At 39.4% G+C, this 13111-nt stretch overlaps 1 protein-coding gene across 6 annotated transcripts in view; it reads right to left on the bottom strand.

Annotated features, from left to right (window-relative positions):
* Positions 1–12612, bottom strand: part of ANKS1B (ankyrin repeat and sterile alpha motif domain containing 1B) — a 950573-nt gene extending 937961 nt beyond the window's left edge. For 3 of the 6 annotated variants that reach the window (XM_045553161.1, XM_045553163.1, XM_045553164.1), the window contains exon 1: positions 11767–12313. In XM_045553161.1, coding sequence (XP_045409117.1) covers positions 11767–11900 — 134 coding nt within the window. In that variant the 5' untranslated portion in view covers positions 11901–12313. Of the gene's footprint in view, positions 1–11766 lie in introns of all 6 variants that reach the window. The other 3 variants (XM_045553166.1, XM_045553165.1, XM_045553160.1) reach the window with 2 other exon arrangements.
* Positions 12613–13111: the final 499 nt, after the last annotated feature.

Genomic DNA, 13111 nt, shown 5'->3' with positions numbered 1-13111 from the left:
CTATCCAATATAATACAAGAGGTGCTAGATCACCATTGTTTTTGTGGCTGAGTAGAACTCCATGGTATACATATACCACATTTTATTAATCCACTCATGTATTGATAGGCACTTGGAAATATTAATGACAGACTTATTAGGAACCCATTAACCTCATGGATTATAGCATAGCATGTACAACCTCACTGGAATACAATCATTTTCTCTTCAAATTATCTTGGTAAGAAATATAGAAGATAAAAAAAAATGCTAAATCTTTGATGACCGGTACCACTCCAAAAAGTAGGCAAAAAAAAGCAATCTCCTACCTCTGGTATCAGAGGAAGACTGGCCATATATTATCAACCCCAATGCCTTGTCTTAGATGCCTATAGTTACATCATTAAAGATTTAGGTTAAGACAATGTACCTAAAGAAATGACCTATTACAGTGCAGATATCCCAGAGTTTTCCACTGAAATAAAGATACTCATGAAATTTATAATTATGGTTTATAATTATGAATATTTATTATTTAAATGATTTCTTACACTGCCATTAATGTCTTAGCAATAATAATAAAAATAAGCATTTTTAATCCCTCCTATGTGACAAGCACTGTGCTAGATATTTTACATACATTATCTTTAATTCTTACACCTCTACAAGATAGATATTATCATCCCCTCTTTATAAATAAGGAGACTGAAGTCCAAAGTAGTTAAATAACTGGCCTGGGGCCAAATGCCCATTCAAACTCAACACTCAGACTTTTTCCATTACATTCTGCTACTTCTTCCACTTACATCATTTCCTGCTCTAAAAAATGGAGATCTATGGCATGAGGGAATAAAAAGCAAGAGAGAGAGAGAACTTGTTGGTGCAGGGTAAAACTGAATGGGAGTTCTGGGTTTCAGGTAAAGGAAGCCTAAAAATGCCTCAGGAACCAGAAAGGAGGGAAGGCTCAGCAAATGGGCAAAGGGGCACAGAAAGAGGGATGAGAAAGTTTTAGGGACAAACCACCTGGTTCCCCAGTTTTTCTACAGAGCCTAATGCTACCGTTGACAAAGTCTTTGAGTTAATAATGAGCTCAGTTAAAACTATGGACTCAGACGTATTGGCTTGAAAGAGATGGATCATGAAGTTCATCAAATGAGGACTCCCTGACCCCTGTATCTTCCTTCTCTGTGTGAGGGGGAAGAGATGTGCAAAAGTAACCCCACCTGTCTGGAGACATGGGATGGACAGGTTATTAAAATACCTTTGAAGACAACAGAAGTTAGACAGTATCAAGCACCCAAGAAATCTTGGGCAAAACAATACCACAGTTTTAAAGTGAAAATGACTGACAAAGAAATATTCTTGGAACATCTTTGGCTAATTTATCTTAACACTCAATTTAGTTTACTGTTCATGTGGTATTTGTTAAGAAACAAATTTAAAGCAAAATAGCACCCACGATGTGAAACTGTATGGTAAGCACAAACAAAAATAATTGCTAGCTATGTAGGAACTGAAAAATGTTATTACATAATTTTGTAGAAAATGTACTTTCTACTTACATGCTGGAAATATATTGGTATTTTCATATTTTAACCAACAATATGCATGGATCCCTATGGAATTAGGAAGCAATAGAACACAACAGAAAGATATCTTGAGTCAGAAATGCCTGAATCTGAATCTTGGTTCTGTTACTTAACTAGCTTGGGCAAGTTATTCAATTTTTCTGATCTTTTAACCCATACATTAAAATGGGATTAGTGATAAAGATCCCACAAAATTGTTGCAAAGATTGGACATAAAGCAAGTAAAGCAGTTAGCATAATATCTGGGACACTAATGGTACTAGTGATTCCGCTTCTAGAAGTGTATCCTAAGAACGTAATTGTATGGAAAAGGTGGTGTGTATGACAATGTTCATAACATTACTTATAATAATAATAAATAAATCAAAAATCATCCAAATTTCTAACATTAAGGGAATGGTAAAGTAACAATAGTATATATACCAGATCAGTGGTTCTCAAACATTGGCACACATAAGAATTACCTAATGAAGTTTGTAAAATGCATATGCCCAAGCCTTACACTCAGAAATTCTTATAGTCAGAATATTCAAAAATACTCAGAAATCCTAGGCCGGGCATGGTGGCTCACGCCTGTAATCCTAGCACTCTGGGAGGCCGAGGCGGGTGGATCGCTCGAGGTCAGGAGTTCGAGACCAGCCTGAGCAAGACCCCGTCTCTACTAAAAATAGCAAGAAATTATCTGGCCAACTAAAATATATATAGAAAAAATTAGCCGTGCATGGTGGCGCATGCCTGTAGTCCCAGCTACTCGGGAGGCTGAGGCAGGAGGATCGCTTAAGCCCAGGAGTTTGAGGTTGCTGTGAGCTAGGCTGACGCCATGGCACTCACTCTAGCCCGGGCAACAGAGTGAGACTCTGTCTCAAAAAAAAAAAAAAAAAAAAAAAGAAATCCTACAGTGGGACCAGGAAATGCATATGTTTAACAAACCATAGGTGTTTCCTCCTGATGGAGAAGGTCTATGAAAATTATGCATTAGGTGTAATACTATGATGCCATTAAAAATGATTATGAAGACTCTGTAATAACTGGAAAAGTTTATGATATACCATTAAGTGAAAAATCCAGGATCCAAACTTGTATGCTTTATCTGATCAGTACATCAAATGTGTAGGAAAAAAACTTGTTTGTAGCAATGGGATTACAAGTGACTTTTTATCTTCTACTCAAATTTTTGAAACATGGTCATGCTATTATCATAGTGAAGATATGGCTGAAATCTCAAGATAAAACTTGAATGAATGAGTTGCTTCTTATGGATGAGCAAAAAAAGGAATTTCTTGAGGTGGAATATACTCCTGGTGAAGAACTATGAACACTGTTGAAATGATAACAAAGGATTTAGAATATGACATAAACTTAGTTGATAAAGCAGTGGCAGCATTTGAGAGGATTGACTCCCATCTTGGAAAAAAGTTCTACTGTGGGTAAAATGCTATTGAACAGCATCACATGCTACAGAGAAATATTCCATGAAAGGAAGAGTCAATTGACGCTGCAGACTTCACTGTTGTCTTATTTTAAGAAATTGCTACAGTCACCCCAAGCTTCAGCAACCACCATCCTCATCAGTCAGCAGCCTTCAACATCAAGATAAGACTCTCCACCAGCAAAAAGATTACAACTCACTGAAGGCTCAAATGATTGTTAGCATTTTTTAGCAATAAAGTATTCTTTAATTATGTACATTGTTTCATTAGACACTGAAGAGACTACAGTATAGTGTAAATATAACTTTTATATGCACTAGGAAACCAAAAATTTTGTGTCACTCGCTTTATTGTGGTGGTCTGCAACTGAATCCACTGAGATAACTCTGAGGTATACCTGTACATCTAAGGAATAAATTCTGATATAGGCAAATAATATATTATATAATTTTTATCTAAAATGGGTGTATATAAACCAATAAAATGTTATAGGGACTAAATAAATAGCAAAAAGTAAAGGCTCTTCTATCACTAGCCAAATACTACCTCATTTCTCATGTTTCCAATCCAATCCCTTTCCCCTCTGCCTTTAAGAAAGTAGGACTGGAGCTGGGCACAGTGGTGCGCACCTGTAGTCCCAGCTACTTGGGAGGCTGAGACAGAAAGATTACTTGAGCCCAGGACTTCAAGACCAACCTGGGCAACACTGCCAGACTCCATCTTAATATTAAAAGAAAAGAAAGAAGGAAGGATTAATTACCATCTTTATCCAACCCCCTCTTACAAACCTGGCATATTCTATTCCATTAGTTCTGCCACAAGAGCTCCACAGCTTTACTATTTTGACCTAACATTGTGTTGCCTATTTAAATGAAAATATTAAAGGAGCTTCCTCTTCATAAAAGCTTTCCCAATCAATTACAACTTCACAATTAATTAACTGTCAGCTTACACAAATAGTTTATGGTGGTTGGGTAAAGTTAGGAAAGATATAAGGGCACCAGATCCATAAGATTAGGGGAGAAATTAACATTGAAGTAGCCAAGAATCTAGAGATGATAAAAACAAACTCTGTCAATGCCTCATCTTTGAAGGTCCAATATTTATTCTTCTTAATCTACTTCTTAATCTACACAACCCATCCCAGCTCTACTTCTCACACAAAATCTGCTTCCCCTTAGAAGGATAGTTGACACAAAAACTAGAGACAGTATGAATCTGTAGTAATTAGGAAAGTGAAGAGGCTTTGTTCCAAAAGAAAACAGATCTGGGCAGGGAAGGTTAAAGGAAATGTGGTGTGTGGAACATAAATATCAAACAGGTAGCAGGAGTTGTCTGTTTATGCCCACATCTGTCAGTTAAGATTTGATCCAACTTGATCAAAGAATGGTAACAAGTCTAAGCAGTTTGTTTCAGCTCACTTAACTAGAATAAACCATTTTAAATAAAGCTACTCTCATAACATAAAAGAATCCAAATAACCCTACAGCACAACTGAATCAAAGTTCTCTGTTTCAGCTAGATCCATGAAGATATGCCATTTAATAAGAAAACACTATTCACAAGAAATAGATGCAGAGATGAACACTCTTGCAACACAATACACTAGCAGAAGAAGCTGAGTGCCTTGGTCCATTTTGTGTTGCTGTAACAGAATACCTAAGATTGGATAATATACAAACAATATAAATTTATTTGGCTCATAGTTCTAGAGGCTGGGAAGTCCAAGAGCATGGTGCCATCATCTGCTTGGCATTTGGCGAGGGCCTTCTTGTTGTGTTATCCCACGGTGGAAAGCAGAAGGGCAAGCAAGTGCACAAGACAGAGAGGAAATTGGGCCAAATTCAGTCTTTTATCAGAGTCTCCCATGATAACTAACCCACTCCTGCAACAACAGCATTAATCCACTCATGAAGGCAGAGTCCTCATGACCTACTCGCCTCTTAAACATCCCACCTCTTAACACTATCACAATGACAAATTTCAACATGTGCTTTGGAGGCAACATTCAAACCATAGCACTGTGGAAAACAAAATTTATCCTTTGACCGTATTTTTTGATCCATCCTCAAAAATCAATTTGAAGCCTCACCCAGATTTAACACACATGTAAAATTCACTTGCTATCCTACTGATGCAAAAGAAGAAAACTGGACTCTTCTAAGAAGTTTCTAGATCTGTATTACCCAAGAAAATGCACTGGGTTTTCAACGGGCATTGTGCCTCTGCCTACTATATGGTGTACATGACCATGTCATTACACACTTGAGAAAAAACTGGAACATTAATGAGTCTTCTGTGTAAATTTCTGCTTTTTCAAATATAAAATATTCTTTCATATCACCATATGATGAGTAATCAAAACATCACATTTCAATTAACTAAAACCATTCTGCAATATGTTCAAAATGGAAACCAAACATACACTAAAATGCATTAAATCTTAAATACCTCAGTTCCATAGGTTGAAATTAGTCTTTTCTAACTCTTGATTTGCATTATAGTCAGCCTCCATTTCTAGTTAAATTGTCAGGAATAATGTTCTATAATAGGCTCCTTGAAAGAATTTTCCAAAATTACCTCAAATGTGTAATTAGGTAAATTATTTCAATATATAACTGAGCGAATCAAATTGTTTACTGTCACCTGAAAGGTTACATTGCTAAAGTCAGTAGAGGCACTGCTAAATGTTATCACCTTCTGCCTTAATGTAAGTGAAGACTTGCTCCACCCTGCGTCAACTGTAAGAAATCACTGAGACACACAAGAAATTGTGCAATGTAACAATGGACAGGTTGAGTAGTAGTCACTGGCTGGTTGTCCTAGTTCATTGCTACACATTCTCCTCACTGTTTTGAAGAGGGAGCCGAAAACCCTGTTTAGTGGAGAAAGAGGTCAATACCAAATTCCCTCTCCTCTCTCCATACTCCCCACCATGCAGCTGGCACCGTTCACTCTGGCAGACACAGCTCCCTGAACACAATGGTGCAATCACCACTTCAAACATCATTACTATCTAAAATAGATAACACACTTGCAACTTGACTATTTTTATAGATACAACATTTTCATGGAGCTCTCCGGTTTTTATGTCTTTGGTGACTGTGACCAGACGATTACTTTCCCCCACTTCTTATGGATGTACTTTTTCACATGGGGATCTTAAGAACCGGATTTTTTATGTCTGACAAGAATTTACTAAATACATTTTATATAATACTCAACTCTTTGGGGCATTAAAAAAATCAAGTAAATTTGAGGCATTAATAAACTGTTATGGCTTTATTAAAATACAAATAATTCTCAATCCCAGCCTCAGTAAAAAATAATTAATTTAATGCACAATTCAGATGGAAATCATTTTTGTTTAGAATAAACAAAGGAAGACATTTTAAAAGATTTTGCAGCTATCTAGTGAAAGATATCAGTTAAATAAAATGAAATTTCATATATCATCTGGAGGAAGAAAAAGAGGGAGGCAACTCAATTTGAGTGCTCTGATAGGCTCAGATTTCTTTAAGGATGTGAGGGGACAGTAAACGAACGTGAAAGAGAAATATATACTTGTTCAGAAAAAATGTTGATGTCTCTTTTAGCTAAGTTTGAAAAAAAAGAAGCAAGGTATGATAGCTCACTAATTTAACCTTATGCTCTGACAGAGTAAAACTGTGGATAGTTTTAGATCACATGAAAATGTTCTATGATATCTAACAATGCCAAAGACCTGATTCTTCCTAAATTCTATTATAATATTTTTGCTTCTATCTTCCCTACTGAGAACATTTTCAAACCAGAAAGGATAAACAAATAATTTCAGGAGATTATTGAAGCTGCAAACAGACAGAGATCATAAGGGACCCTTGGCTGCTTTAAATGAGTGTGAGTATGTAGACCTGGAAGAATTAGAAGCAACAGTGTAGACACAATTTTCATCAACACTAGAAATTACCAATGGCTCATGACCAGAAACAAGCTGCAAGAAAGCAGCCTGAGGTGGGTGGAATTTAGAGACTTACTACTAAAGGGAAAGATAGATCAAAGGAATGCCACAAACATAAACAAAGCGTGAATTTAGAAAGGTGATGGATGAAACACCTCACAGTGTTCTCACAGGTGTAGTAGAGAGAAATAGCTGACTGAGAGTTCTTTTATGTGGCATCAATGTTGATAGAAATAAGATTGCTACTTTTAAATTTATACTAAGCTGAACGGAGGTTCTTTAGGGATGTAAAGTGTGTGTTGAATTCCAGTTACAGAAAACATGCTTACTATATCTTCAGATGATGCAGAGAAGTTAATATGCAGAAATATGGACTCAAGAGTCAGAAAGACCTAGACAGATTACAAATACAGGTTAAAATAAGATGAAATGTAATAGGAATAATTTAAGTCCAGCCAACACTTTTACATATGCCAGGTAGGGGAATCATGGCTTTACAGGTCATTGAAAAAAAAAAAAAAATACCTGAAAGTTTTAATTGGCTATATGCTCAATGTGAGCCAACTCTCTAACAGGGCTCAGAAAATCCTGACCTGTAGGTAAGTCTTAGACCAATAATAAGGAGATAATTTCATTGTATCATGTTTTAATAGCAGCTATTAATATTTTAATTACATAGTATCTGTTCACTGTAGAACACTGGAAAATGCAAATAAGGAAAAAGAGAATAAAGACCACCCACAACTCCATCACCCAAAGATGAATACTATCTTCATTTTGGTGTTTTATCATTCCAGACTTCTTCATGCACACTATAAATGTTCACACATATTTTTCTTACAAAAAGAGGATCATACTATAAATGCTGTTTTGTAACCTGCTGTTGTTTTATTTTTTATTCAACAGTGTATCAAGCCCTAGTACATTCTACTCTGGTCAAGCAACATCTAGTGCATTCTGTTCATTTCTGTAATAGTCATCATATTTTATTAATAAGAGGCTCATTGCAAAATTTGAGAATATGCAAAGAAAAGAGGGTAAAGTATGAAAACTTAAGTTCTTAACACCTATGCTCTATAGCCACATAAAAGGCTAATGGAAATGACAGTTTTTACATGAAAAAAAGATTTATAAGAAAATAATATAGCTAAATACATACACCTGAAGAACTGTCCTGGCAGATAAATTAGACTACTTTATATTGACCCATATAGCCAATCTAGTACCAATTGCTGGAAGTTACAGGGAGGTAGATTTTTAGCTCAATAAAAAGAGAATTTTTTTTATTAATGAGAGCTGTCAAAAAATAGAAGGATAAAGTAATTGGAGGATTGAACAGGGCAGGAATAACGAACTGATACAGGGTACTACAAAGAGGAAATTCCTGCACTAGGGTAAGATGTTGAATGAAAGGCCCCTTTCTATTTTAAGATTCTATAATTCTAATGGAAAACTTACTAAGGAAATTTACTCCCAGTACATTATGAAGCAAATCTTTAGTAATTAAGGCCTTAAAAACTAGAGTCAAGTAGTTTAGAGCTGCATGAGAAATAATAACACTAATGATGAACCCCTATATGTTAAATGCCTTGCATTCATTACTTTATACCTCACTGAATCCTTACAGCAATGCCATATGATAGGTGCTATTCTATTTCCATTCTATAGAAAAGGATAGTGAGACTTAGAGAGGTTTTTATATTTATTCAAGGGCATTCTTACTTTTGCTGAAAATTGCAGTGTCACCCAAGCATACCTAATTCCCCATCACATAGCTACTGCTCACTTAGTAGATAATAAGTAATCAAAATCACCTTCAGAAAAGTTCTTATCTAGTAAACCCTCAAAGGGCAGTCATGAGATTCTTTAAATTAGAAAAAAAAATACGAAAATTTAAGGATTTTAATTAAATTATTATTTATAGCAAAAAATGTTCAGACTGGACTAACTAAATTGGCCACGTACCTTAAACTTTTGTGAATAAAATAGATTCAATGAATGAGACTTAAGATGTGGTAAAGAAAATTTGAATAACAGAATTTCAAATCTTTGCCGTCACTAATTATGTGACCTTAGGCAAGTTCTTATCTTCCTATCTCTTTAGTTCATCATCTGTGAAACAAGGATGGAACTCTTAAGACTGATATAAGCAGTGAATGAGATGATATTAATACATGCAAGCATTTACCACAGGGTCTGACACCCTTATTATATAACATAAGTAATAAAGCAAGTGGAAAAAACATGCTAAACCTATTCCATAATTCATTCCAAAATATTAAAAAATTTCAAAATATCATTATGTTTGATGGAGGGGGCACATTTTCCATTATCCTGTAAATAAACTTCTGACTACAATCATCTGTGCAATAAAGTGACAACTAAATAAAATATGTCTTCTTAGGAATTTCATTTTATGCAAAGGATCACCCAAGAATGCAATTTCAACCCTCTTCAAAGACACTGTTTATTCCGCATGAGATAAATGCAAGTTTAAAGGTTACTGGTTTTGTGATTTTTACAACTTGGTTCAAACTACTCTAATGAACATATTTTTTTTTTAGTTTTATTGTTTTCTATGTGAATTTTTGTTGTAGAGCTACTACTGCTGCCTCCAACAAAACCAGCAAAAGAGAAAACTTCTTATTCAAGATATATGTTGTGGGTCACAATTTTGATACTTTATCTAGTGTTTACTAACATTAAATAGTTGGTATTCTATTCCTAAAATTTGACATCTATTCTTCTTTTAAAAATAACACAACTGGGAAAGGAATATTTAAAAGATGTTTGCCTTTGAGTTCTGCCACAAAGAGTCTTTTTAAAATATGATTTCTTCCAATAAAGTTAACTGAAGTTCTCACTATTCTCAAAGAATTCTTTACTGGTTTTCAAAAAAAATAGTTTAGTTTAAGAAACCTCTTTCAGCATATAGGTTTCTAGCCATAATCATTTTTGTAACTGATGGATCCACTGGCAAATATTTTTATTTTACTTGCAACTTAAAACTGTAACTAGGCCAGCCATGGTGGCTCATGTCTGTAATCCTAGGACTCTGGGAGGCCAAGGCGAGAGGATCCCTTGAGTTCAGGAGTTCAAGACCAGCCTGAGCAAGAGTGAGATGCCATCTCTACTAAAAATAGAAAAATTAGCCAAGCATCGTGGCACATGCCTATAGTCCCAGCTACTCAGGAGGCTGAGGCAGGAGGATCACTTGAGCTCAGCAGTTTGAGGTTCCAGTGAGCTAGGCTGATGCCACGGCACCCTAGCCTGGAGCGACAGAGCAAGACTCTGTCTCCAAAAAGAAAAAAAACCTGTAACTAGACAAACTGCTTTCATATAAATTGCCTGACTAAGGTCAATTATTAGAGCTGTAATCTGAAATATGCAGACATTGTCCATTTGTGCTTGAAAGTGAAAATTATTTAACAAAGGAGTACACACAAGAGTCATCTTCTCTAAGACCTACTGAAAAAATGTCTCATAAATATTCATTGTTCGGAAGTGAACTGTCATTCCAATAAAATGTCACTCTCCATGAGTATACATGATAACATATGAGGGTTTTTTAAATCCCATCAACTGTTTTCTAACTAAATTTATTTCACTGTAATAGGAACTTTTCATTTCCCTATTAGCCAGTACTGTAATTAATGACATTGTCTGGCCACTACAACCTATGAGAACTTGTATAAAGAACACAATGTCATCACCCAAAAGTTTGTATTAAGCACTTGTCAAAGGTAGCAAGGAAAGTTTTTAAAAACCAGAAAAATCACTTGGGCTTTTAAAATTTTTTACAAGTACTGTTGGGTTGTCTAAGAGATGTTTTAAGATGAAGATATAAATGATGATTGATGCCTCCAAAAATATCCAGGATAAATTGAATGGCCACGATTTTAGAAACTAAAGAGCTTTCCTTGAATTTTATCTAGTGAATACTCTTCAGGCTTCCTCCCTCCCAGCTGATTTCATTTGTCCATCAATTCAACTTTTAAGTTAATAGTTTCTCAAATATGCAAATCAACCCTGTTATTTCTAAGGTACTGCCTGCTGAATAAAGACCTTGGCATTTTTTAAAATGTCATCTTGGAAAGATTCTTCAAGCAATATTAGTCTCACCTGCAGCATCTTCACATTTAAAGGCCTCTACTACATTCCATTCATACTATCCCAATCCAGACCTGGCATCCTTCATCCGGAGATATAATAACCAAGTTTCACTCAGCTATGTCCAGATAACTGAAAGTACTGCTGGGGGTGCCTAGCCTGCCTCATCAAGTTTTACACACACCCTGTACTGATGACATCTCATCAGAAGGTTCACTTTCTTCATTTTGTGGGATCATAACCCACAGCACAGCAAACGCCTTCTGCAAGAGAAGGTAGCAGCAACCAAAGGCTGTGGCTTTTGCGGGGTAATTGCATGCACGCAACAGCTTCTCTGCCAATTTCATTTAAATAGACAGAAAAAAAAAGGCTGGGTTTGAAGCTGCAAATATATAATAAACATTGATGGAAAGCGGGTGGAACGCCGATTTTCTTCAAACAACACTAGTACATGTACAAGTTCTGCACCACAAGCTCAGAGAAAAGTAGCTTACTGACGCATTGATGGAAGGCTATTTTAAAATTACTCAAAGAATCTAAGGCATCAGTCTGACTGGGAGACTCATGCCTCCTCTCCATACACACAGTCTGTTTTCCTACCTAATTTAAGAATGAATCGCTGGCAGCCACCAGGTGCAATAACCGTGAGGAGGAGGACGTATATCCATCACAATGCATAACGAGGTGTGCCATCCCCGGGGCTGGTGCCCGACCTTACCTTAGCAGATTAGACAGGGGCAGGGGGCCGGATCCACCGCCCAGGATCCCTCCTTTCCTGCCAGACAGGAGTTTCTCCACCAAAGCCACATTTCCAGTGCGAGCAGCTTCCAGCAGCTCCTGGTCCTTCCCCATAGTCTCTCACCGGTTCCCCCACAGAGTCCTTTCCCCCCTCGGGTCCTCCTCCCCGCCCACCCCTACTCCCCAAAATCCGGGGCCCTCCTCGCCCCACCCTAAAATACTGCCAGAGCTTCAGCACGATGAGATCCCCGCAGCCCCGAGCTGGGAGCACCACTCTCTCCTCCTCTTCGGGGCGCCGCGTTTACAATGGGGACCAGACCATGGCTCGGAAGCGGGGCTGGCCGAGCCGGGCGCCGCGCCGCGCCCCCACAGCCACTCCCCTGAATTCCCGAGGCCTCGTTCCCGCGGGTGGGGCGTGAGGGGGTGGGGACTCGGGGTGCTTTGGAGGAGCGGGAGGAGGGTGCTGCGGACTGAGGAGGTCGCAGGAGGAGGCGGCAGAGACGGTCCCCGCCGGAGCCGGAGCGCAGCGCACGACCGCGGCCCTCGCGCCCTCGCGCCCGGCCCGGGCTGGCCTCGGCTTCCGCGCGCGGCGGGCTCGGCGGTTACGCGGCGGCGGCGCCCGCGGCGGGGAGGAGCGGCGGGGAGGAGCGCGGCGGCGGCGGCGGCCCGGGCGGCCGGGGCCCGCGGCGGGGCAGGGCGGTGCGGGCGGGCCGCAGCGGGCGCGTGCGGGGGGCGGGCGGCGGCGGCGGCGGCCGCGAGGCCTGGCGCGCGGGGGGCGTGTGCGCGCCGGCAGGTGCAGCCCGCGGCCCGGCCCCTGCGGGGCGGGGCGCCGGCACGGTATTAGCTCTGGTTTCGCGGGCGGGGACCGTCCCTCTCCAGTCCCCCTGGCAGAGGCTTAACCGTGTGAGCACTGGAGTTCCCCGCGCCGCCCCCGCTCCTCGGCCCGGCCGGCCCCGGCGCCGCGCCTCGGGGCGGTCACGAAGCTCAAGGAAAATCCTCCATGACGGGGACGCGGAGGCCGGGGACACCGGGAGGGGCCCTTTGCGCCGCTGCCACCCGAGCGTAGGCAACTTGAGACCAGCATTGCGCCCCCCTGCTCTACCACCCCGGAGAGGCTGAGATCCCTGGCCTTGGTTAGAAAAAAGAGGCTTGTTAGATCCTAGTTGCTGTGGCGCTGGCCACTGAGCGGTTGTTCCAGTTTTTCTAGGGTCTCTAATCAGCCTATATTTTAGTTGGGCTTTGGAGAGCTGCTGACTTGTAAAAACACCAGGAAAAAGGCTCTCATTGAAAATTTCTCCACATCCACACTCGAAAAATATAAATGG

The sequence above is a fragment of the Lemur catta genome, chromosome 6, assembly GCF_020740605.2.
Source record: "Lemur catta isolate mLemCat1 chromosome 6, mLemCat1.pri, whole genome shotgun sequence".
Classification (NCBI taxonomy): Eukaryota; Metazoa; Chordata; class Mammalia; order Primates; family Lemuridae; genus Lemur; species Lemur catta.
This window is presented reverse-complemented; position numbering and strand designations above follow the sequence as displayed.